The following is a 27,301-nucleotide window of genomic DNA, read 5'->3' as shown; positions in this document are numbered from 1 at the left end:
ATTGGTAGCTGCTCCTAGTCGGCTCGGCTTCCTTCCCGCCGCCGAGGGCAAACGAGCTAGGGAGGTTTTTATAATACCTTTCTTATTTTTTTTTAATAATGCTTAACGAATGACCAGTGGCCTTGAATACCTGGAATGTACCCTTAGGATTTAAAAGTTCCAAATACCTATTTATATTTTTGTGTAACTTTGGTTCTCTTAGTAATTAATAAATTTAAGTACTTAAACCCATGTCTTACATTTTATTTCTTCATACATCCATTTTTCATCTTCATCATCATCTCTTCATTAAATTTTAAACATTACATATGATATTATGATACTACGTTCAAAATATAGTCCGCGCCACAATAGAAGTCTACGGATTTTAATGGAACTAATTGACTATGCAGAATTTGCGACACTAGCGCTACTTATATTTTAAATCTGGCATTGGCGCTGATTCTATATTTTAAGCTATACCTGTCATTTTCTTATTCGCCGAAAAGGAAAGGGACGGGTAATCGTCAGGCATAAAATTTCACACTTCAATTTTGGGCAAAAGTTTAAAAAGCCCTCCCAAGATTTTATTTTGGCCAATAACCCGACTTAAGTTGACAGCACGCCAAACGGGTTGCATATCAGTGAGGTGCTTGTAATTCGCTCGGGTTATTGATTCACTCACTCATTTCAGTTGCGAATCGTCCTTTTCCTTTTCGGCGGATAAGAAAATGACGGGTATAACTTAAAATTCTCTTCGAAATCTTAAGTCTTCGTTTTATAATACGGCGGGCTGTGTCTAGGCGCATTTAAACATCGTTAACGATTAAATAGTTTTAAAACAACAGGACACTTATCACTATTTGTTCAATTACTTGTTTTTTTTTCTATATGTGTTCAAAATAATAAATGAATTGATATATTTCTTAACTACAATGTTTAAATTTGGAATGTATACTTGTTTACTTTTTATTTTTTGTTAATAAATTTTATTTTATATAAATAGATGTTACGCGTTGGAATATACGTAACGAAAATATGTATTCTTATTATTTTTAAAATATTAGAGCCAATTACATTTTATTAGGACGTTGCATTGTACATTAGTGAGAACTTAATTTTTTTTTTCTAATTACATGTCTGACATTTATAAGTTGTTTGATACATTGAAATATATTTTAGTACATAACATGTGCCAATTTATTCACTACGTCAAAGTGACATTTGTTTCGCTTATTCTACAACGCAAAAATACCTACCTACATATGCCATACTTAAGTATACCCTGTAAAACGTAACACGGCTAGAATAATCACGTCTCTTTCTTACTAAGCTGTATACCGTTAGTGCAAAAGAGATGTCTTACGTCTCTCGGTTACGTTTTACAGGGTATGCTTGAGTTTTTGTCACTGATCTTCCTTTGCGTATTCAGCATTATATTTCATCTTACTTGGCATTACTGAGTTATATGCGGGCAGTCATCTCCACGCTCGCCGCGGAGGCCGGGGCTTCGCTGGCGCGGAGCAAGGCCCCGGTCACCGCTTGCGGAGCCTCCAGCACCGGACACGCCCGTCACTAGATAAATAAAAACTAGTTAAACACTAAAATTGTGAGATGTGCGCTTAAAAGTGATACTGATAATGGAGCTATGATATTTACGATATGGCATGGTATAAGAAGAACAGGGGGGTTAAAAAGGCCATAATTACAATTTGACATTTGCGCATATAGAAGTAAGTGCGCAATGCAAACAAATGTCAAATTGCAATATTGCTTTTTTAGATGAATTGCTTCGATATTGCCTTTTTAACCTCCCAGGTATGCTGAATCCTATGACAAACCGCCATTGCTAGCCCTTTGATGACGTAAGTGTTACCACTGTGTTACCATTAAATTGATAGAAACATTTCAAGGACAGAATTTTATTGTTGAAAATTAAGTGAATTACTGACTGATGTATTTAATTACTATTACTTGTCACATGTATAAAATTGATTAAAACTGTAAGTAAATCTTTTACTAAAACCAACATTTCCTTGCAAAGTAAAAACATTGGTCGTGGGTAATTTATTTTTTACAAAATGGAAACGCAGGGTGGGATGACGTCAGCTGGGATAACCTTGAAATGTTAGCTGTCACTTTTGAGCATACCTGGTTTTCTTATACCATGCGATACGGTTCGAAAAACAAAGTCATGAAGTGAAACAGGAATGGTGATCAAATTTATTAGGGGTTGAACTTTGCATCGGTTTCTCTTCCTTAAGTCACCGACATAATCAGTCAAGCAGCTAGGAATATCAGGTGGACATCCCGCTAGGAGTTCCGCTGGAAGCGATAACTATCGCTTCGCATCACACTTTACTATACCTCTATCCTTTTCTGTCACTAATAACTATAATTTGCAAGAGCGAGGCGGCGGAATCGACGAGGCGGTCGAAGTGCGGGTGCTCTCTCACTCTAACTCGTTCTAGCAAATGACGATTTTGAGTGACAGAAAGGATAGAAGCATACGAAAGTGTGATGTATGAAGTTGTAAATAGGTGCTGTTAAACACAGACATAAGGCGAAAACAGTGTTAGTGTATACAACATCAAAAGCTTAGAGAAAAGTTAGGTGTGTCGCTCGAATAGTTCGCTGTTACCTCTTAAAACGTAGCATGATTAGTTACATTTCTTTCTCTGTCGTATTAAGCAGCAAACCCTTAGTGCGAAAGGGACAAGAGATATGTCTACTAGGCGATGTACTATATCTCTGTCCTGTTATTCTAATCATATAAGGGATGTAACTACTGTCGAACTACATTGTCGAAACATACAAACATGAATGTTGTTAATATGATGAATGATCATTAAAGTATACCGTCGTATTTTAATGGAAACTTCGTAAGCGCCATTTTGAAAAATTGGGCCACATCAAAGCAATTCATCTACAAAAGCAATATTGCTATTTGATATTTATTATTATTATTTATTTTATGTCAAGTAACAATGACTCATATTAGGGTTAGTAATAATCTTTACACACTAAGTTTAGTATACTAGACTACGGGAACAGTTCTTTAATCGGTGGAGCGGAGTTATATCGGCGTGGCGCGTCGGCCGGTCCGTCGATACATTGTATGAACGCGTTACCGGTGCGCACATTCGTTGGTACAGCTTTCGTGATAGCTACGCGTGTGTGTAGCGCGCGCCTTGAGGTTCCAAATGCTCATATTTGTCACATGGGTCTAGCAGCTAGTGTTGAAACTTAAAGTTGCTTTTTATAAGTAATTTGGCTCACTGCCCCATAATTGGGGAGTCATATCTGCACGCGACAGTCTTCAGGATGGAGTTGGAGCTCCTCGCCCTGCAGAGCAACGAGGCAGCTTTTTAGCGCATAATCGTGAAAAAATCGTCAGTGCGCGTCAGCGCAAACATACCCAACATACTTGTTTGCATTGTGCAGCGCACTTACTTTTATGAGCAAATATCAAATTGCAATATTGCTTTTTAGATGAATTGCATTGATGTGGTCTTTTTAACCACCCTGATGTGATTTTTTTTTCAAAGACACCTTGATTCCAGATAATAACTGAGCCTAGAATCTTTTACTTTGGGACAAGCGTGTATGTTGCGAGGTATTGTTAACAAAAATCACAACAGAACGTTTTTCATAACAACGCTTACGAAGCGACGGTATACAAGTCCTATTATATAGTATAAGGTCTACACAACTGAATTTTTAGTCTGACAGCTCCAAAAATAGCGCCGTCCTTCACTTACGATGAGTGCAAGACAGAGATAGAATTAGTTTCAGAACTGTCAAACTAGAATAAGATTGCGTGTGCCTGCCTGAATCGGCACCATTGTCTGGTTGCTCGTAAGGATTGCCGATAAGGAAGAGAGATGTGCCGAATTAACCATAGCGAGACAAAAGACGCTCTGTCTCTCTCCCACGCGGTAACTAGTCGATTCGTGCACGGCTCTGCTTGTCTACTCCTCTCGGCTTTGGTGAAAAACTATTCTCGCTCTAGTCTAATGATGATGAGGCGATGAAGCGGCGGCGGACGGTGCAGTAAGCTGGGTTTTACACAGCTGTCAGCTAGTGGGGTCACTGACCCACAGCCATTGAATAAGCTAAGGCTACGAATGTGTAAAGTCTTAGTCGATGTTTGCGTTGAAAAAGCACTTGTTATGATGATCTTAAGTGCTGCATTCCCCTCATTCTGATTTCGTTTCAAGTTCGTATTGACGACATAATAATTTAAATTGTGTATTAATTTACATACTACACTGGAGCAGTCTGGTGGAGTGCGCTCCATACCCCCTCCGGTTGATTGTGGGGATACCTGTGCCTAGCAGTGATGTATGGGCCATTTATATAGTGTACCTACAACAGCCAGCTTTCATTACGACGACAAGCTTTATAATACTAAATATTCGGCGTGATTTCAAAATGATCGGATTTGAAATTTTCTATTGTACAGTCATGAGAAATATTGTGTATCCACTTTAGAATCCTGTCGCATTAACATATTTGACATTTAATAAGACTTACATTAAAATTTATCGACCAAGTAAATGTGACATGGTCGCAAAGTGCATATGATTGCCAGCCAAAGAGGCACACTATAGATGATGTAGTAATAGTAACATAAGACCTATTTTTATTAATAATAATAAATGTATTTGATTTTATGTACATCGGCGCATTGTATAGCTTGCTCAACACGTTGAATAAGCTATTTGATTTTATCGTTTTTTATAATGAAACTTCACACATTTGATATCCTTGTCATCATCAGCTGGAAATTGTCCTGCGGCTACCTTCCTCAAGACTCGCCATAATGACCGACATTCCGCGACATTGTGGTGAGCCTTGAAGGTGGCAGCAGCAGTGGTGGTGGTAGACCAATGTCTACTAACATTGCGCTGTTTTGATCATAAAGATTTTTCCCATTTTCGCGTAGAAATAACGGCAATAGGATAGGGTCCATCACCAAACATGCTGTGCTAAGGGTTTGATATTCCGTCTTGTCTACTATGCCTTAAAGGCGTCGAATCGCCCTCGAAGCGGAAAGCGGAATAAGGGGTATAGTGTAGGCTAAGTCTCAGAACAAATAAAAAATAAAGACGTACAGACATTCAATACGATGCAGGTTGTTAGTGAGACAACTTCATTTATTAACTTGGAACGCACAGATGTGTTGTGTTGATGTGTTGACAAAAGCAAACACGATGTTATTTACGTGATAAAACCGCGTGGTTTCCATCGTGTCTAAATGAAGTGTAAAGGTCATACACGACTAGACGACTACACGACTTTGCCCCAACACTGCCCTAAAACGACTGCTGGCGGTCAACTACCGAGCAGTCTGATGACGGGAAACATGCTGACACCTAACTGTCTGCGGATTTATATTGTCAATATAAACTATATCGCAAGGCCACGCCATGAAGGCCATATTTGAATGATATTTTATTAGTTGGGTGGTAGCAGACTCGTGTAAGTAAGCTCCTTTGGCGTCCAGGACTGCAAAACAGTATAGGACCACTAAAATAAATATTTCGGAACGTTTAGATATCGGGAACATTTCAAAACATTTCGAATACAAATCCAAATTAACCGTTGAAGAATATTTATGAATATTCCTCAAGACAAAATAATCTTCAGCGACAAACCAAATTGAAAATGTCTCCAATTATCTCAACCACCAATGTGAAAGCACATCAGAGTTAGTTTTGTTTACGCATAAGCGTTTTGCGTCTAAACAAAGCTGTTTCACATCAACCTGCTTCTATTGTTTATATTGAAAGCCTACGATTTGACTTTTAAATTGATCTGAGGGCTAAGTATGAGTGTCGTTTGCGCATACGACGGTTGTAAGCACCTGGTTATTGCTCGGTGGAGACGCGCCACGCACGAACCTCGCCGCCGCTGCAACACACTCACATCTTAACAACAGTACACGGTAGCACAGTTTACAATAGTCGAGTCTAGATGTAAAGATTGGTAACGTCTTATACAATTTTGAGCACATTGGCAAAGGTGCCTGCTTAAAAAAGTCTGCTTTACAGGTCGACAGTTGTGACCCTGGGCCCTATGTAGGTGATAACTTTTGGGGGAAGGGTCACCAGGTAAAACCTAACGAATAAATATTGTAAAGGTGTTTTGTTCTGGGAAGACGGTGGATACTTTAAGCACACCCAGCAGAGAACCAGCGTTCTCTGGGTCCACATCAGGTTTGTAAACTTGAATGTAAACCATAGCCTGATAAAATCTGTGAAGGTATGAATTGGTAATTTAGCAATTCTTTTTGATGGTTACTAGGCATCTTTGTCTCATATGGACTAGCTATTTGTTATAAGTAGATATATAGGGCGCGCATGTACAATAACCTGTGCGAACGGAACTGCCTTGACGAGGAGTTTTTTGAGTTCATACGGGTTATATAGTTTGTCTATATAAAGCATACGCCAGCGTTACTCACTTCCCAGCAGTGTACAGCATGTTCAATGCGGACGCTGGGTGTGCGGCGAGCGCATGCGTGGCGTCGGGCAGCGTGGCGGGCGGCGCGGCTGGTCGCAGCTGGCGTGTCCACACACGCAGCGACGCGTCACGACCGCACGACGCCACTAAGTCCGAGTCCACGCCCAGCGTGCACACGCCGGTGACCCAGCCTTTGTGGGCGTTCATTACGCTCTGAGGAGAATAACAGGTATGTAATATTAGCGTAAGGCCACGCCAGGGCTGGCTCCCTGCTGGCGGGATTTCCCTCATTCTTATATTTATTATTATATTTTTTTCAAATCCTCTCAGACGACGCCTTGAGCCGAGGTTCGCGCCCAACTGGGTACCCTCAGATCCGTTCTCTTAAACTATGTACCAGGTGAAAGCCCTCAGCGCTCGTCATTTGTCCGGCCAAGTAGTTAATGCGGCAAATCTACAATAAGTCAGGCAACAACTTACGTGTGTGAGCGTGTTGTCAGCAAGGTTCCACCGCTTGAGGCTGGTGTCCCTGGAGGCGCTATACAGCACGTCGTCGCTCAGAGCCAGCGCCTGCACTCCGTCGTAGTGCGGCGGTTCCAACAGCCTGCGGTTGTTGGCTTCCCAGCCACCTGGGTAAAAGGTAACACATGCATAAGCTATACAACACCAACCCAATCCCAGCACTACTCCCAATTGGACTATATATTGGAACTATAATGGGACTATATCCCAATTGGGGTAGTCAGAAATACATCCATCGGAAGATCAACTTAATACCCACACTTCAACGAGCTTTCTGTTCCAACCAACGTAATGGGTGGTGAGCCGTGTATTAGTGAAAACAGAACTTACATAAGCAGCCATACATAGACATATGTATATATATATGAGACAGATTCAACCGGATTAGGACCCGAATCGGTGTCCTCGATGTCGGCCATGTTGTCTATTTGAAAAGTCAGTGCGCACAACCGGCGCGGGTGACGATTCACGTAGATGTTAGACGTATAAATTTTCTCAAAGCAATGACAAAATATCAAACAGGATTTTCGTCGAAATGATCATAAGGTGGTGGTGGACGTCCTGGAATACATATGAACATAAACGTACCTGAATCGAGCGTGGTAAGGTCCAAAGTCCTGACGTAGTGATCCTTGCTGCCTGATACGACGAGGTCCCCGCTCTCCCCTCTCCCGATGGCGAGGCACATCACTGCCGCCGCGTGACCTGACCACAGCTTGCAGACGCACTCCAACCTGTCAACATAACAAATACAGGGTGTAATGAGTCAAAAGTAAGGAATGATTAAAAAGCAACAAAAATACCATAAATTTTACGCCAGAAAGGACCATGACCCTAACTGTATGAGACCCGTCCCCCTTCCAACAGGTAATTTATTGTATTTTCTTTTAGTATCTTTAAAAATATTACCAATTAGATCTAACTTCAAATTTCATGGAGTTTAGAAATAAAATGAAAAAAAGGTTTGTCGAAAATCAAAATTGATTGAAACAATGCTGTACGGTACACAAAATCGTACTTAAAATCGCGAATTCCGGCTAAACCCCGCGTATTTGGAGAAAGGCGCCATGGAACAAAAATATCAACTCACTCAGATGCTTAGAATAAGATATGTCTGGAATCTGTTGATGGAGGAGAACGTATTGACTCATCGTCCTTTACACTTGGTTTGGGGTTGGTGTTAAAAGGGTCTCATATATTTACGATCATGGTCCTTTAAAAAATATTCCTTCAGCTCCATTACCTGCATGCGCAAGAGAGATAGCTAGTGTTAGAGTTACTCACATTCTCAAGTCCCACAGCCGCAACTTGTCCCCAGCGGCGGTGTACAGTCGGTGTGAGTGAGACAGCGCTAGCGCCGTCACAGCTACCTCGCCTGGTACCGGGCCACTGCCCCGGGTCGATGGACACGCTCCTGTTGCTCCAGATGACCTGAAGGACAAGAGAATTGTGTTACAGTAGTCTATGTAATTTTACTACTATGAAAGGCTAGCTCGCCGGTGTGTTAAAAGTGTTTGCTAATAAGGACCAGGACCATCAGGACCTCCGCGATACAGGGTTTCCCTAGTGCGGAGTCAACCAGTAATGTTTACATGTATAAGTTTTTGATAAATAAATATATTCTATTCTATGTTGTTTATTGCGAAAAAAACAATGTGACGAAAGAAACAAATGATATTAAAACAATATATAATATGGCTATAATATTAAAAAAAAACAAAAGCGCCTAAAACCAGTGTAAAACATTAACGTATTTTGATCGATTGACTAACAAGGATCTTTTGGTACGTCGACAAGAATTTATTTCTTTGACAAGCGATCAAAATGATTGGGGTTGCCCTTATTAAAATTAAGAACAACCGTTTCAAAAGTTGCGATCTCCAGCAAATTACCAATTTACGATTTTGGAAAACTAATTTTGGACAATTGATCTTATTTAGAGTGATTAATCAGCATCGTTAAAAGGCAAGAGAAAGCATACAGTCAAGATTTCGAAGAAAGACTTTGAGGTTCAAGTTACGTACCAGAGTGTAGTGAGCGGTGTCCGGCTCCTAGTATCAAACAGCCTGACGGCAGCCTGCGCGGCGGCCAGCAGCAGGCGGCCATCGCTGGTGTCGGCGGCCGCCAACGCCGACACGCCGCCGCCGCACCAGCCGCGCCACGACTCCGTGCCCGCTGTCAGATCCCAGCCGCGGACTGTGCGGTCTGTGGAAGGTGACATTAGAGTTTAAGCGCTACCATAGACTAAAGTATAGAACGGTTACTCCCCGCTCCGCACCAATTCGTATCGGGCACCGATCTCACCTCTAAATGGCCGTAAGTCATCAACATCATCATCAGCCCATTAACGTCCCCACTGCTGGGGCACGGGCCTTCCCTATGGATGGATAGGGAGATCGGGCCTTAAACCATCACGCGGGCCCAGTGCGGATTGATGGTTATTAACGACTGCTAATGCAGCCGGGACCAACGGCTTAACGTGCCTTCCGAAGCACGGAGGAGCTCGAGATGAAAACTTTTTTTTTGTGGTCACCCATCCTATGACCGGCCTATGCGAAAGTTGCTTAACTTCAACAATTGCAGACCGAGCGCGTTGACCGCTGCGCCACCGAGCTCCTCGGCCGTAAGTCACTAAGGAATAAAGGCGAGCGAGCGGGCAGTCTCATTTTGGGAACCAAGACTAAATTCATCCACTCACCAACACCCCCGCTGTACAGCGTCTGCGAGGTCGCCGCAAGTGCCAGGGCTGCACCCGCGTGGCCCTCCGCCACATGCGTACATTGTAGCCACGTTCCCATACTAGAAGCTCCACCCATACGCTGAAACATGGTGTTGTATTGATGAGTCAAATGTCTGATTTTCAATGTCCTGGGGGGTGAAAACGCCCACATCGAAGCATCATCATCTAAGAAAGCAATATTGCTATTTGACATTTGATTGCATTGCGCACTTATTTTTTATATGCGCACATGTCAAAATCCAATATTGCTTTTTTAGATGAATTTCTTCGATGTGGCCATTTTGACCCCCCACAATTGAGCGATACGTTTCTTTGAATAAATGATTTTGATCCGCATTGAATGTAATTATAGACGGATCTTTGGATGTGAACTTGGAACATAAACAGACAAATTGATTGTTTATAATTTGCTGAACAGTGAAGTAACAAGTCATCGTCATGGCACCCGGAGACGCAGGCGGCATATCCTAGGGACATTGGGGACTTTAGGCGTGAGTTCATGAATGTGTGACTAACCTTCAAAGCCACCTCTTTCACGACCCCTTGCGGCGAGTTGTCGTGTCCTGCTCCAGCGAGCCTCAGAAACACGTCATCATCTCTAGCTCGTCTCGTTGCTCCAGGCGACGCAGGCGGCGTCTCGCGTGATGCGCCGGCGTCTCTGCGTTAGTCACAAGCGTTAGCAAGCCGTCCGCCGATGGGCCTCGACTGATTGTGGCTTAAATGGCTGAGATATGGGGGTTTCAGTTTTGTTTGAGGAATTGGGATGTCTTTGATTTTTGCTACTACAGCAAAAATGAAATTTTGTATGGAAATGTTTTGATTGGCGTTTTAAGAGTGTTTAAAACAGGAAGAGATGTTTGAGTGTTGTAAAAATGAGGTTGACGGTGTGTTGAAATGGGGTATCAGTTCGAGTTGATTGTGATTTGGGATGTTTTGGCGTATTAGAGCGTTTAAAACTGGAATTTTCGATTCTATAAAAGTGAGTCGATCCCAGACATAGCTGTGCAGATGTGCTTTACATTTATAATATCATAACCAGAAATATTTAAAAAATGAACAGTGTTTCCTGTTTTAAATGCTCTAAAATGTAGTTTTAATTTGATTCTGTCTTTACCGAAGCAAAATAATGCAATCGATTGATAGTGGTAAAAAATTATATGAATGTTTTTTTAACAATAGTATGATCGAATGTTTCCAATGTTCTTATTATTTAGTCGATGAAATAATTTGGAATGAAATCGGCGGACATATTATACATTGACAGCGCAACGAATATCACTCCAAAACTCAAAGGTTAAACGTCAGGCGATCACAACAACTATATATAAACTTCATCACAACTACTTACCTGCTCCGTTTCAAAATGCTTTTTCTTTTGACGTGACTTATTGTAGATTTGCCGAAAAATAGTATTAACTACTTGGCCGGACAAATGGGGAATGTATCCGCTGAGGGCTCTCACCCAGCGTTTCGAACACCCTACTAGGCTGTGTGCTAGGCTTTTCTTTTAATACATTTGCCGAGAACAGGGTAGTTTAAAAACGCCACATTGATTCAATTCGTCTAAAATAACAATATTGCTATTTGACATTTGTTGACAGTGCGCACCTTTCTGTGCGCAAATGTCAAATTGAAATGTTCAATGTAGCATTTTAAACCCCCGGGTGTCTAAATATTCACTGTCAAAGGGCTTGTCAAACTGTTGACTTGAAAGACTATTGTGATGATAATTCCCCTCAATTCTCAGGACGTTCTCAATGAGGGACTTTCCAGAGTACATTCCCAAAAAAAAAATATAGATGGCGCTGTTCATAGTTGCCTCCGTTTAACCTTCTAATTTCATGGATAACAGACATACTCGTATGCATCATTTAACTCTGTTTTTGGAGTATAAATGATGACCCTTGTTATTACACCCAGGCCCAATACATCTTTCACCCATAATGATTCTGATCAAAATAAAGAAATGCCATACAGGTAGCAACATAATTTATACGATATACATACATACATACATAAACTCACGCCCGTAATCCCTAATGGGGTGGGCAGAGCCACAAGTAATCAAAGACAACTTGCAGCCACTGTTGATACGAAGCCAAGCACTGCACGAGCACTGTTATACGATATCTGATCCAAATATTAAGCAACAATTATTTTTATATATGCCTCTGCCAGGACATTATATTTTCAAAAAAAAAAAATACGGTCGAATTGAGAACTCCTTTTTTGAAGTCGGTAATAATTATGTACCCGAGCAATGAGAAAGTAGGTAATTATCACGATAAATCTATACAACGCCATCTATTTATTTTTTAGGGAACGAAGCCTGGAAAGTACCTCAAGGTTTCCATTTTAGATCAGCACGAGTACTTAATTAACACCGCGCGGACAATGTGCGGATATTAAAAAAAAAATGCGCATTAATCTAAGTATGTACGGTCACGAGTACTAATATGTATACACTTTGAAACCATGTCACATTAACTTTTTTGACAAATAAAACCGTAAGTCTCCTTAAATGTCAAATACGATAGTGCGACAGAGTTCTAACATGATATTGCTCATGACTGTACTAGCTAACATTTTTTTTAAACACACGTGTGGCATAAATAACGAAATATCAAAAACTACAAAACATTTTTGCATACAGTTAGGACACATTCTAATCTTATACAAGTACAATACAAAATATGCATTAAAAAATCAAATTTCAATACAAACGCATGCGTTAACACAAGTGGGGTGCCATGCAAACAAACACTATAGCTTACTTAAAATGTTTATTCAGCTAATATACATAGTACATACGGGTTAAAGCTTACAGTATACCTTTAAATACATTGTGACTTACATAATTTACTGTGGATACATCCACTTTGGTTATTGACTCCCGAAAATTGTAGGAAATGTGTTAAAAACCGGTTAAAAAGCTATGAAATTCCGATGTTGCAATAGGGTATTTGACTGGGTGAAAGATAAATTATAAAATGCTAATCTCGAAGTAGAAGCCAGTGATGATCAAAAATCAATCTCATTTTACTTTTCAATTTGTTTTCGAATTTTATTTCTGAATTAAGTAACAATGAATACGACGTTTGACCGCGTTCATTGATGACGTCACAGGACAGTATTTCCATACAAATTCCAAAGATAACATTCGTTTTGACGTTTCGTAAAAAGTATCTCATTTGAGTAGGTTGTCAAGTAGCCTATACGTATAATTAAATAAATCGACTTTTCTTGTCTACCTTCAACATTATATGAATCCTACTGAATAAACCTGTTACAATTAAAACTACATAAAGAAAGCTCAGTGAGGTGTGAGTACTTAGTTCATATTGCCATGGATTTACCTCTGACTACCCTATTGGGATATAGGCGTGAGCTTATAACGTTGAACAAAATCAAATCGTGACTGCTTTAATCATTATTAATTAATTATTTAAAGGACTTGGAAAAGCCACATTATTTTTAAGGAAATAGGGATAATATTCGGACAGAGATTCAACCTGACTTTGACAGATCATGCGGTCCTTCACTTACAATAAGTATAAGAAAGAGACAGTTAATTTCACTCCTGTCAAATTAAGTTGGTGGTTGTACGATTCGCTACCATTGAGTAAAAATATTTTCCAAAATAAAATCGATTAGTAAAAGCACATTTTACATTTCCGTACAATTCACGGGATATGTTGTACTTAATGTCTTTATACAAATTAAAGTTTGCTTCAAGCTACACAATTAAATTCTCATTAGTATTATTAATAAATGCCCACATTTCTGCACGAATAATATATTTTTCGATGCTATTTTAAATAAGTCATAATGCCGATTACAGGCCAGTTGCTGGTTAGCTAAGCTAAGCTTGCATAGCTGACTCAGCTTTGAATAATAAATAATACGGGTAGTATGGTAAGTCTGCGCCCCGCACCAATTTGTACCAGGCGTCGATCTTACCCCTACTTTAGCCTTATATGGCCGTAAGCCGCTAAAGAGTAAGGGGGAACGCGCCTACCATCTGTCTCGTTCGCACTTGTGCGGTAGGCGGCAAACAGTAAGAGATTTTTGTACGGACTGTCCAGGGTGTGGTTGTGTACAGATTTTGCAAACTTAGCCAACCAAACATAGCTTAGCTCTTGGTCTGCAACCGGCATAATTATTAACGCGACTTATTTAACACGTCACGTACCGAGTTTCAAGCAATATTGATGCTTTACAATAAAAAAGGCAAAAGCGATAGCTCGCATGCAGAAACGTGTTAAGTACTAGTGTTAAACACATTATATACATTGTTCTATGACGAGGCGTCGTTGTCGGGTCGCTTCTTATAGGTGCGTGTACTAGGGGTCTCTGTTGACTGGGCGGTCCAGTAGTTGTCAATCCTCGACTATGGAGAGGTCAGTCAGCAGGCTGGAAGCAACCAGCACGTGTGAGCCCCGCCCGCATACCATCGCGTTGCCTCTCACCCACATTACGACAAATTAACAGAAAATGTGCGATTTGATTTCAAATACCATTTAACAAAGTATGGTTTTTAGCATGGTATAATAAAACCAGGTAAGCTCAATCTTATGGAAAACCGCCATTGCTAGCCATTTGATGACGTAAGTGTTAACTGTCTTACCATTAAATTGGTATCTACAACATTCCAAGGACGTAAATTTCATTATTGAAAATTAAGTGAAATACTGTTAAAGTATTTAATTACTATTACTTGTCGCATATATAAAAACATTAAAACTGTAAGTAAATCTTTAACTAAAAGTTCAAAATTGCCTTGCAATTTGAGTTTTACAAAATGGCAACGCATGGTGGGATGACGTCAGCTGGGCTAACCTTGAAATGTTACCTGTCACTTTTGAGCATACCTGGTTTTCTTATACCATGGTTTCTAGTAGTGAATTGGACAGATAGAACTTAGTGGAATGAGTCTGAAGTGAAATCAGAATATCATATCGTCGTCAAATAGTGAAAACCTCCAAAGTACATTTTTGAATCACACCAGAATGTGATATTTAATAACAAATCCTCGCAATAAACACGCTAGTTTTAATCCAATCAGTTTAATTTTTATCTGGAATGAAACAAGTGTATTTCGAGGTTTTCTTGAAGAAATTCACATCTGAATATGACCTATCAAAAATGCGCTTACGAGGTTTTCACTTTAAGGCAACGATATGCGAATCCGAAAATATTTGTGAGATTCGTTAGGACATATAACTTCTAATATTCGATTAGAATTCGTCAGTCTTAAGAAGAAAGATATGTTCGCAACGTAAATAGATTGCCAAATAATAATTCATGATTTACCATGAAAAAAGGTCAAAGACAATAAGTCAGACTTGTTTATCGAACCATACATTTTCTGTTAACTTTCTTACTGACATGTAATACCTTGAGTAAAAAAAAAATAAGGCCATACCTGCACCGTTATTGAGTGCATAGAAAAAAAACCCATAATATGTTTTCTCTACGTGAAATACGGCGTAGACACAAAGACCAAAAAACAGACACCAGTCCTTGTACCACTAAGAACTTTTCCACGTCTAAATACTTTAAGAAATGTACTTACAAACTTAAATTCATTATAATGAAGCTTAGAGAAATATGAATAAGAAAAGTTGAGAATTTCTCAGCGTTGTCGACAGCTATTAAGCTAGCTTGGTGACAGGAAAATTGCACATTTTAAAGGATAAATTTAAGATTTGTAAGTACATTTCCACCATTCCATCTACCTACACATAGCACGTATACCCAAGCTTAGTGTACCATGCACTTTGGAGACCATAGAGAGATAGAGTACTAACTACACAGGCATATTGTACGTATAGAGTCCTCTGTGAAAAGTTCTGTTATGTGCTTTAGAATTACTAGATATTTACTTTTCGTTCAGAAGGATGCTATGAAAAGAAGAATTAAAATCGTTTAGATTACGCTCGAGAAATAATGGTCCTGACTCCTGCAGACACTTCTTAATTTTATTTTAAGTTATACCTGTCATTTTCTTATCCACCAAAAAGGAAAGAGACGCATAATTGACAGCTGCTAACTTTAAAATGAATAATGAATAACCAAGGCGAATCAAATAGGCATCTCGCTGATATGCAACCAGTTCGACGTGTGCTGTCAACTTAATTCTGTCGAGTTATATAGGTTAAAATTGAAGCGTGCTTCATAATTTTTTGCCTGTCAATTACACGTCCTTTTTTCTTTTGGGGGATAAGAGAATGACAGTTATAACTTAAAATAAAATTAAGTGGCGTGTACTGGATTCAGCACCACTATAAAGTTATGAATAGATATTTTCGTTGGCAGAGGACAATATATTAAGATTAAACTTGAAAGTTTTCGTCACTGTAACTTAATACTTATAAAAAATGCTTAAATAATACTAACAATATTAGTTAATTAGTTGGTTATTTTTAAGTTTTGTCTACAACAAATTGCAACTAACTTTTTAATAATAACACACTAATAGGGCCAATACTGCAGACACCAACTTCATTTTAATTTAGTTTGATAATTCCAAAACTAGCTTTATCTCTGTCTTTCACTTGGCGTAAGTGAAGGACGGCAGTATTTTTAGAGCTATCAGACTAAACTAAAATTATGTTTTGTCTCAGAATCGGCATCATTATAATAATACATTAACTTGTAGGAAATTACTTCATAGAAAAAATGAACCATAAATATAAGTAATTCAGTGACATTAAACTTTCGAGTTTCACAAAGCGTTTAGGCCGTCCGTTGTTGCACTAGTTTCACCTACTTCCCGTCATCATCATCAATTTAAGAGCCACGCTCTTGTCGGTGCAGCATTTTCCATGCTACTTTTTAGGGAAAAATAGAGCAGTGGTTTCCCTCTTGCCTTCCGCCCCGCAGTACTCTGTCTGACGCAAGTGGGATGTCGCCCAGAGTAGTAGTGGAGTCTACTTCCCGTATATACATATATAAATATTATATTATGAAACGCAAAAAAATATACCAGTTACTCAAGCTGTTTACTTGTGTTATAAAATCGTATATACGCTCCAGCGGGCTTAGCAACGTAAGCGTGCGACTCTTTCTCTCCTCGACATACGTCACCCGTCACTCTCTCACAGTACTGCACTGTCAGATTATTGGACAATGTAAAATTTTTAGACGGTTGTTTTAGATTTGTGCTTAAAATTGACGAGTGTTCCATAAATTTTATGCTTGCGATTACCCGTCCCTTTCCTTTTCGGCGGATAAGAAAATGACAGATATAACTTAAAATAAAATTAGATGGTGTTTACAGGAATTAGCACCACTGTCTATATGCCTATGGCGAATAACAGTCCACGCTTAGTATATACATATATAGTTCGTTTATGTATGTCACTTTCAAACCACTTAAAAAGTACGGGTAACAGATGAAACTAGGCAACAGCCAGGCCTTATAAGAGGTAACACAGGGGTACGTACAATGATGCTGGTTTGGGCACGCTGTATTGCCGTCTAATTGGTCGCGGGCTCTCTGGAGGCGCGCGGCGCGAAGTCTGCGGCGAGGATAGGACCCCGCTGTACCCCACTGGTTGTAGACCTCTGTGGAGGGTGTGGGACATAGTGAGACATAGTGGGACATAGTGAGACAGGGGTACGGCCACGAGCACTAATATGTATATATTTTGATACCATGTCACATTAACTTTTTTGACAAATTAAACCGTTAGTCTCATTAAATGTCAAATATGATACTGCGACAGGGTTCTAAAGTGGGTACATGATATTACTCATGACTGGTTAGTGGGGTATTGTGAGTGCTGGCGTAGGGATTGGCGATAACAACGCCATCTGTAGGGCTAACATGCGCAACGTGATAAAATTATCGATCGATTCAACAAATTTTGTTTTTTCTCTAACATGCGTATTTTGACAGAACGACATGACTTATTCGGGTTCACATATTAGCACCAATCGACAAACATCGATAGAATGATTAGATAAAATGACCGTGATAAAATTTTATCATGTCACGAGTGTTGCAGACATTAATTTAATGCAGACATTATACAGACATTTATTTAATGCAGACATTATATATACGTAAATGTGGGTGTGAAACATAGTGAGGCATACATAGACATAGTGAGGTGTATTGAGTGAGTGCTGTCATCGATATTAATTGGTTTTGGCGCCTTTTATAACGTTATAATCTACAATAAATATCATTAATTTTACACAGACACATTGGCGTTTTCGTACACGCGCATCTGTGTGTTTGACGTTGACGCTCATACAATTGAAGACTAAAGTAAAACTAAGACTAGGGGGGTGAGGTAAACTTAGCTCAGCCGCTAGTCTTCTTCTATCGTGTGGGTTGTGAGGTGGATTACCAACCCCATCACCCCTGGTGTCAAGGTTACTATTGAGCCGCCAATGGACCCTGACATGGCTCATGTAACGACTACTAACTTACATCAGTAAGTAGTAACCGGGACCAACGGCTTAACGTGCCTTCCGAAGCACGGGTCAGCCGCTGGTGGGCAGCACAGAGTTGCCGTTCTATACGTAGTATTATTCCTTATTCTATGTTTTAACAAAAACTTTGAGGGACGATTCAGACCATGATTCTGAGTTGATATCAAGTGGAATTATCCATCGCAAATGTATGGTAAATAATTTTATAAAACCCCCTCAGTATTCGATACGGTGTCACTAACACCATGTATATCATCGCCTTATAGTGATAATCACGTAAGCGCCTTTTAGAAACATCACTGTCGGAAGTTATTTGTTTACAAAACCTTTCATTAGACATCCGAGTTTCATACTAGGTAAAAAAATTGGGTCGCAATTTGTACCCGGAATTAAATTAATTGAATGTTATCAAAGTTTGTGTTGAAGATATTAGAATGTGATTTTCCAAATAGGCGCTAACACATTTTTCACTATAGGGCTCGGCATGATGACACCGCCGAAGACATCGTCCCACTATGTCCCGCTGTTTGTAGACCTCCGATGGCGTTGTGAGACATATTATCTCGTGCACCTTGGCGTCTTCTTAATGTTCCTTGACCTTCAATACCAGTTAAAAAAAAATCACTCTAACACTTCGCCTTAGTTCATAGTAACACTCGCTACTCGATGGTAATCTTGGCTCGTAAGTCATCCGGCATGTTCACTATGGCGAATTGGTCCCAACACTCGAAACTAACCTTAGACTGCCCGGCGCGCTGGGCACCCTGCTTAGCGGCACGGGGCGCGGTGATGACGGCTCCACCAGCGACTGCGTCATCGGGTCTTCTTCACGCCCATACACGCCCAGGTCGCGCAGGCGCACTGAGCCGCGGCGACCGCTGTATGGAGAGTTAAATGTAAATTAATAAACAAAAAGTAAATGAAAGAATTTCCAGGTTATATTGACCTATGGACTAGGTTTAAGATAAATTATGAAATTCTGATTACTAAAAACAGACCTAAAACTAACGAAAAACATTTTCTCTTTTTTTCTATTAACTGAGACAAGAAAAACGTAATAATAAGTCCGACATTTTATCACGTTTTTCTATGTCGTCACAGTGTGCTTTTTCATAATAAAAATTCCATAGTAATTTCGTGTTTTGATGTTTAGTAAAAAGAAACTGATTTGACAATTTGGAAACTAGTTTATTCGAAGCGTTTCGATTATTTTTAAGGGAAGTATTATAATGATTGTTATATCTACTTATTAACTATTACTTTACTTTGTAACTACTCTGTGTAAAATAGTAAATAAATTACACTTACGTATTCCGATGGAAAGGCGAGGACCCGTTACTGTTGTCATCCGGCGGCGACGTGGGTGCTGTGCTTGACTCGCGGACTATCGTAGGCCGCTCGAGGGCACTAGGAGATAAATAATAGTTTCTACATTAACACCATTGCTTCTTTGACGGACGGAGATTCAAATTCAAAAATCTCTTTATTCAGTAGGTAACAAAGCTACACTTTGAATCGTCGTTTTTTACATAACGAAATCAGAAATCATTTATTCGCTTAGGATAGGTAGGTACAGAGTCACAATATGGTATAAAGTAGTGTTACAGCATCTCTATCCTGCTAATTATTATTAGCATGCAAATGTCGAAAATTCAAAAATTCTATAATACTATAAAACTATTAGTAATTAGCCATTCGCGTAATTTAAAAGTCATAACTTTAGTGGGTCCGTTTTTAAATTTATCAGGTATCTTATTGTATACTTTTATGCACATGTTATGAGGACTTTCTAAACAAAGTGTAGTTTTTGGACAGTAGTCCCTTGCTAGTTCGTGTGGTACGTCGTTCGTGAACGTCTCATCCGCCTAAACCTACTGCAACTACTCACAACCTGTATAGCAGAGTATTAAGAGACACTTTACAGATATGAACCGATTGTGGCGGATCCACTAGTTCCGCACACAAAACATAGATGGCGCTTATCGCGGCCTGAAACGCGCTAACGAAATTTTCACAGCGCGACGTATATACACTATTTCCAATGTAACACAGTTGGATGTGCGATCCCATGTCACACACTCCAACTAGAGATTATTGATTCTGAAGTGAACTTGCTACCGTTTGTGGTATTTGTGCGTCACTGGTATTGAATATGAATAAAAACACATGCTTGAATATTTAGAATGGACTGTATTTAATTAAAATTTACAAAAGATGGAAAATGCAACACCCATCGCCATCATGGTCAAAGGGTAGAAGAAAGAATAGAATGCGGTGTTGCCATAATATAAAATAAATTTTAGTGTGTACTACACAGTATTGAAATGAAATTGTATGGTGTCAGGCGACCATTTCCCTATAAATAAATCTTCACTATTTAATGCAAGTCACAAGCACTGTGGATCTAAAAGAGGAGAACATCATTTACAATAATTCAACATTTAATTAACATCATACAGCATTTGTATGCAGTAGCATAGAATAAAGATTAATACTACGCAAAGAACGGACTCTTTCCGCTCTACAGCAATTCAACTAGATTTACCTTCCAGATGGTTGTGGATTTGTTTCCACGAATTTTACTGTCTAATGAGTAATATCGTGTGTTTTAGTTTACTAGAAACGACAAGAGCAAGAGGGTCAAAATGGCCGCAATGAAGCAATTTACCTAATAAGGAGCTCGGTGGCGCAGCGGTAAACGCGCTCGGTCTGCGATTGTTGAAGTTAAGCAACTTTCGCAAAGGCCGGTCACAGGATGGGTGACCACGAAAAAAGTTTTCATCTCGAGCTCCTCCGTGCTTCGGAAGGCGCGGTAAGCCGTTGGTCCCGGCTGCATTAGCAGTCGCTAATAACCATCAATCCGCACTAGGCCCGCGTGATGGTTTAAGGCCCGATCTCCCTATCCATCTATAGGGAAGGCCCGTGCCCCAGCAAGTGGGGACGTTAATGGGCTGATGGTGGTGATGACATATAAAGACCCATAGAAATTGCGCACTTATTTTTATATGCGCAAACGTCAAATAGTGATATTGTTTTTTAGATGAATCGGTTTGATACGGCCTTTTTTCGTATCTGCTAAATTAAAAAATGTGTTACCTGTCAGATGGCGACACAGATCTAGTGGAAGTCCCGGAGGAGACGTGCGCCAGCAGCGCGGCGAGCGCAGGCGGCGGCCCCCACGGGTTGAGGTTGTGGTCGCCGGCCGCGCGCAGGGCGCTCGCTGTGCGCTCTGTCGTCTCTTCCAGCTGGAATGCGGATAGCTAATGACAATCTTTTTCTAATATGTCATTCATTAGACTACTAACGGATTCCGTGGTTTAGTGGTTGAAGTGGTGGTGTTTTGATATGGAGGTCTCAGGTTCAATTTCCGATGGGGAAATATTACAAAAATCACTTTGCGACACCCAGTTTGATTAGGGCATTATTTCCGACTAAATAGTTATTATCCGAAACCTACCCTCCACGTATCATGTTGGCGTAACAGAAAGCTCGGTGAGGTGAGGGTATTTAGTTCATCTTGCGATGGATGTACCTCTGACTACCTCAATTGTGATATAGTCGTGACCTTATGTTATATTACAAGATATTATATTTTTTATATTCTGTAAAAAAACCGGTCCTGTCAAATCTTCAGGTTAGGTAAGCGGACCCTGTGAAAAACGGGATAATGCTAGGGAGTTGATGATTTCTTATGTAAGTGACTGTAAGTGTTTAATAAGAAATAAATGAGCTGATAGAGTGCCACTGAAAATGCTGTCCGGGTCGCAAAATACTGGGAAAAAATCTGAATGCCATCGAAACGACAAGAAGAAGACAAGAAATAAAGATTGTATAAACTTAAAGGTATATTCCAGGTTACCTCTCGCAGATGCGCCCGCGTGTCGTTGAGCAGGCGCTGGTTCCGCGCGGCGTCCTGCGCGTGCAGCAGCGTCTGCGCCGCCAGCCGCTCCAGCGCGTAGCGCGCCGCCTCCACGCTGTCCAGCTGCTCCAGCAGCCGCGGCAGCTCGCTCTCGTCATTTTCTTCCTGTTAATAGGGCAGTTGAAAAGTATAACAACTTTTATTCCTTGTAGTTGCAAAATATACATAAATTGATAGATATTGTGTGAATAGAATCGGAATTCGTTGTGATCCCTAGTTTGGTTAGGACATTACAGGCTGATCACCTGATTGTCCGAAAGTAAGATGATCCGTGCTTCGGAAGGCACGTTAAGCCGTTGGTCCCGGTTACTATTTACTGATGTAAGTGAGTAATCGTTACGTGAGCCATGTCAGGGGCCTTTGGCGGCTCAATTATAACCCTGACACCAGGGTTGATGAGGTTGGTATTCTACCTCACACCCCACACGTTAAGAAGAAGAAGACCGTGTGTAATAACTTACTTCTATCTGCATGATCTGCTGTTGGGTGTCGGCGATGGCCTCCTTGAGGTACAGCAGCAGCGGGCCGCAGTCGGGGTCGGGCGGGCGGTCCCTTGGCCCCCGCGCCTGCTCCCGCTGCCGCAGCTGCCGCTCCAGCGCCGCCTCCAGCTCGCCCAGCGTGCTGCGCGCTGCGCACGTGCGCGACAGCCAGCACTCCAGCTTGGACCACGTCTCGCGGTAGTTGCGGGTGCGGGCTCGCGACCGATCTACAGGTTAAAACAGATATTGGTGCTGATTGCTGTACACACCATCAGTACAATAAATTATACTTACAAAAATTTTATCCAAAATTAATGAATTAACGTCTATATGCACATGCGCCATGTCCAAATAATCCACCTCGTGTCATTCCCGACGCAAAGGAGCCCATCAAACCAGCCGCGTTTCCACGCTGGATAGCGATGGACAACCGTTGCACAAGGTATGAACCGGAGCGGGCGTCGCACACCATCTAATTCTTTTTTAAGTTATACCTGTCCTTTTCTTATTCGCCGAAAAAAAAGAAAATTCCACTCACAACTAACTAAACTAATTAACACCAACACACATTACATTAATAACTAAACTAATTAACTCAGAATCATGGTCTGAATCATCCCCCTCAGTATTCGTTACGATGACTTTTTCTTTTGACGTGACTTATAGTAGATTTGCCGCAGATGGCTTGGCCGGACAGATGGGGAGCGTTAAAGGCTCTCACCCGGTACAACGTTTAAGACAACAGGCCTGAGGGTGCCCAATATTTGAAAGAATTAACCGACCCTAGGGGGTCGAAGCGATAAGCGCCGAGTTACACCTGTCATTTTCTTATCCGCCAAAAAAAGAAAGAAAATTCCACGTAATATTAACTCAGAATCGTGGTCTGAATCAGTATTCGTTGCGATGTAACTATCACCCTTTATAAATATAAAATCAACTGATTTTGTGCCTTACCATGTAACCTGCCGGCGGCGCGACTGCTTAACTTATCCCGGTGACCCCGCCTTAGGAGCGAGACTTCTTCTTGCTTGCGTTTTAATACCTAAACAGTCAGATTAACTTAAAACACATTTACGCAAATTAATATGCGCATTATTTGAGAGTCAAGGGGACCGATATGCGAATTACTTGAGAGTAAAAAAGGGGGTTTTTTCCACGTTAAGCAGTACGTCAAGGGCAGTAGCTCGATCAGGTGGAGTATATTTCATACTCCGATTGCTTGAGAGGTCTGTGTCCAGCATTGGGACGTATATTGGGTATATATCTACGTTTCATGTCATGTAATATAGGAATAAAGTACCTGCTCTTTAAGCTTCGTTTCTGCTTCTAGAGAACGGATAAGGTTTGCGTTCTTCCTAGATTCTTTCTTTAATTGGGCCACCTGTAATAGACACATTTTATTTGTTTGTTATATGAATTGAAAAAAAAAATAAAAAAATGATGAATCTATATGGGCGATAGGCTGATCCCCTATCACCATACGGTTCATCATTATCCACCTTGGGACTCTGTATCAAAAGTGGCTGCAAATAGTCTTCTAATTATTTGCGGCTCTGCCCACCCCTTCGGGGAATATGGGCGTGAGTTTATGTATGTATGTATGTATGTTATATGACTTCTCAATAAATTCTCTATAAAAATTATGTATTCATCAAAAAATCAAAACATTCCCCAATTTTTGTTCAACAAAACAAGAGAATAAATTTAAAATTTAAATTTGGAACAGTAACAATAAGAATTAACAGCCATATAATACGAGTACACACTGGAAAATCACATTGGTTTTTTTATTCTTACTTATCAGTAAAAATGAAATATTATTTTTCTAATTTACTGCATCTTAATGTTTCGTCTCATAGTGTTTTGTAAGGATTATGCTTTCGAAACATACAGTTTCGAGGTGTTTCATTTTTTTTTTATTAGAAGTGTGTGTAAATGTATTTGAATGTACCTCTTTAGCTCTCGCAGCTTCGGCTTGTGCATGTCGTTTCGCTTCTGTTCGCATTCGTTGTACTAATTTCACCTAAAAACCAAAACATTTTAGGCGTTACAGTTTTTTACCGTCAGCACTTTCAAAAATATAAGTGCCTAAATAAAAACTACGAATACTAATTGTAACTAAAAACGCAAAAACATAACTTTGTTATTTAAACAAAACAAAAACATACAGATGAATTTATCATGTTGCAGCTGTTAACTAAACAAAAATCTTTCGACTGATTAATGCTAATTTTCATTCGAGTGAATTATTTCGGCCAAAAACATTCGGATAGCGAATCATAATTCGAATGTCAAATATTCGAATTATTATTCAAATAACGAATGTTCTTTTGAATAGTGTGCGCAATGTGAACAAATGTTAAATAGCAATATTTCTTTTTAGATGAAATACTATAGGGTCGTTTTAAACCCCCCCTTGAAGTATACGAAAGATCAATCGTCTTTTGAATGAAGCTTTGAGATTCGAATAATGAAAATTAAACCCCCTGATCTTTCTTTTCTTCTTGATCTTTCTTTTGTGGAAGCATTCGAATAATTCGAATGTTTCTTTTGTTGCCTACCTTGTCTCGCTTCATATTTTGCAGGTCGTTCCTCATGGTGGCTAGTTGTTGCGCGGTTTGTTGCTGCGAGCGTTGCAGCCGCGTGTGTTCTCGTTGCGCGGCCTGGAGTCTCTTCAGTTCTCGAGACATGGTCGACACTCGCCGCTCGTATTCTTCTTTCACTCGCTTCAGCTTTTCACTTGGAGGTGATGGTTGGGTAGCTGAGAAGAATACAGGGTATACCAGTTAGTACGATTCCAGGAATCTGTTTCGTCTAGAAACAATAGGCTATTTTACAACTTAGTCAAACACAACACAACGGATAACGTGGTAATGCGGCGAGTGTAATGGGGATTTTTGCGACTAGACGCGTACGGTCTGAAATCGTCAATTTTACATAATTTAAATTTATATTTCTTTTTTGTATAGAATTGTAATAAATAATCATAAATACATTTTTACTTAGTCAAATGAGATACTTTTTACGAAACGTCAAAACGAGTTGCCTCCAGAGTCCAGAGCTAGTCTTCTCTGAGACATTTCTAGTTTTCCTATGAGACGGTCCTATGGGACTTCGTATGCTCTCTTCTTTATAGTCAGTTGTGTCTACAAAATGACTAAAACCATTCTTTTTAGGGCGTGATTGTCCGGACAAATAGGGAGCGCTGACGGCACTCTCCCGGTGGAACGGTTTAAGATAACAGGGTTGAGGGTGCTCAGTCGGGCGCATTTGACTCAGGGCGTCGTCTGAGAGGAAATGACTAAGCATGCGTCCGGCTTAGAATGATATAGTAGTAGAGTAAAACACCCACCTAATGAAGCTAGAACCTTGTCCCTCTCGTCGCTGGTGGCTTTGATCTGATGATGCAGCGTGTCCAGACGTTGCTCGTAGTGCGTCCTCAGAGCCGCCAGTCTTCGCTGGGACACTTCCAGTTGTTCTATGAGACGGGCTTTTGTGTCTATGTCCTCGCTTAGAGCTGCCAGCTGGGCCGTCAGGAGTTGTTGACCTGGAGCAGCATTTAGCAGGTTAGTATACTCCGTGATCCGCGTCACGATCCGGATGTCCCAGGTTCGAATCCCGGGGAAACATAAACACAAAAATGACTTTATGATCCCTTCCTAACCATGCCCCTCAAGGTTTGATTCATCCCCTCAGTATTCATTACTATGTCACTTGCACCCCGTTCAAAGTACGTACAGGTAGCCTTCCTGACCCAACTTGTATTGGGCTGGTTTCCCTTCGGGTGGGAAGGTCAGACAGGCAGTCGCTTTTGTAAAATACCGAATCTGTCAAACCTTCAGGTTAGGTAAGTGAAAACGGGATAACGCTAGGGAGATGATGATGAGTTTGTGTTCCCTAGATTGGTTAGTACGCTGCAGGCTGATCACCAGATTGTTCGAAAGTAAGATGACCTGTGTCGAAGGGCATGTTATGCAGTCAGTTCCGGCTATTTACGTTTTTTTTTTTGACGTGACTTATTGTAGATTTGCCAACTTATTAACAACCCAACGTTGAGTGAGGACACTTCATACAAAAAACCTCGTTTTACGATATTACACATTGATAATAATAATAAAAAAGTTTATTTAGGTAAAATCTACGACACACATATACATTTACAACATAAATATTTAGTTGGAAAATATAAAGGTTGGGTGCTGCAGCCTGCAGCCCACTAAAAAAGGCCAGGGTTCAGTGAAAATTTACCCAGAGGGCAACACTGATTTTCAACCCACGCCGATCGGTGAAACGCGAGTACCCGCACCGCAATTAATTTAAAAAATAAAATAAAGGGTACAAAAAAACGACTAACGATGATTGTGATTGATGTTATCTTACACGCGCAACTGTGTGCGAGGTTGTTCTATACGTAGTATTAATCCTTATTCTACGCCAACGTGGCACCAACCTTTAGCCTCAGAGTTCTCGTCCTCATCAGAGTCGCTGCTATCGTCCGAAGGCTCGGAGTCGTCTGCACTCTCGCCTTCAGCGCGCTCCCTCTCTCCTATAGGCCTGTCGCCCGCTGCACTCGTCATGCTATCCGACATATTCAGCTTACGCTGGAACTCTAACTCGCCCATGCTACGTGCCAGAAGTTCTTTTTCCTGTTTAAAAAGATATATTTTTTTAACGGGCTCCGTGGTCCATTGGTTGAGCGTTGGGCTCACGATCCGGAGGCCTCGGGTTCGAATCCCGGTGGGGACATAT

At 40.5% G+C, this 27,301-nt stretch overlaps 1 protein-coding gene across 3 annotated transcripts in view; it reads right to left on the bottom strand.

The window, feature by feature from the left end:
• Positions 1 to 27,301, bottom strand: part of LOC126378015 (kinesin-like protein KIF21A) — a 114,394-nt gene that overhangs the window by 8,044 nt on the left and 79,049 nt on the right. For 2 of the 3 annotated variants that reach the window (XM_050026044.1, XM_050026054.1), the window contains exons 10-30: positions 27,003 to 27,198; positions 25,905 to 26,099; positions 25,114 to 25,313; positions 24,504 to 24,575; positions 23,853 to 23,933; positions 23,507 to 23,594; positions 22,535 to 22,779; positions 22,014 to 22,178; positions 21,251 to 21,399; positions 19,463 to 19,561; positions 18,892 to 19,032; positions 17,159 to 17,278; positions 10,226 to 10,367; positions 9,668 to 9,788; positions 8,994 to 9,174; positions 8,254 to 8,400; positions 7,558 to 7,703; positions 6,928 to 7,076; positions 6,449 to 6,660; positions 5,849 to 5,895; positions 307 to 1,554 (exon numbers count right to left, since the gene is read on the bottom strand). In XM_050026044.1, the coding sequence (XP_049882001.1) occupies positions 5,853 to 5,895; positions 6,449 to 6,660; positions 6,928 to 7,076; positions 7,558 to 7,703; positions 8,254 to 8,400; positions 8,994 to 9,174; positions 9,668 to 9,788; positions 10,226 to 10,367; positions 17,159 to 17,278; positions 18,892 to 19,032; positions 19,463 to 19,561; positions 21,251 to 21,399; positions 22,014 to 22,178; positions 22,535 to 22,779; positions 23,507 to 23,594; positions 23,853 to 23,933; positions 24,504 to 24,575; positions 25,114 to 25,313; positions 25,905 to 26,099; positions 27,003 to 27,198 (2,892 nt within the window). In that variant the 3' untranslated portion in view covers positions 307 to 1,554; positions 5,849 to 5,852. The remainder of the gene's footprint in view (positions 1 to 306; positions 1,555 to 5,848; positions 5,896 to 6,448; positions 6,661 to 6,927; positions 7,077 to 7,557; positions 7,704 to 8,253; positions 8,401 to 8,993; positions 9,175 to 9,667; positions 9,789 to 10,225; positions 10,368 to 17,158; positions 17,279 to 18,891; positions 19,033 to 19,462; positions 19,562 to 21,250; positions 21,400 to 22,013; positions 22,179 to 22,534; positions 22,780 to 23,506; positions 23,595 to 23,852; positions 23,934 to 24,503; positions 24,576 to 25,113; positions 25,314 to 25,904; positions 26,100 to 27,002; positions 27,199 to 27,301) is intronic. The other variant, XM_050026065.1, reaches the window with a different exon arrangement.

Source organism: Pectinophora gossypiella, chromosome 2, assembly GCF_024362695.1.
Source record: "Pectinophora gossypiella chromosome 2, ilPecGoss1.1, whole genome shotgun sequence".
NCBI classification, from domain to species: domain Eukaryota; kingdom Metazoa; phylum Arthropoda; class Insecta; order Lepidoptera; family Gelechiidae; genus Pectinophora; species Pectinophora gossypiella.
Note: the sequence above shows the minus strand (reverse complement) of the source record. Positions and strands in the feature narration are given on the sequence as shown.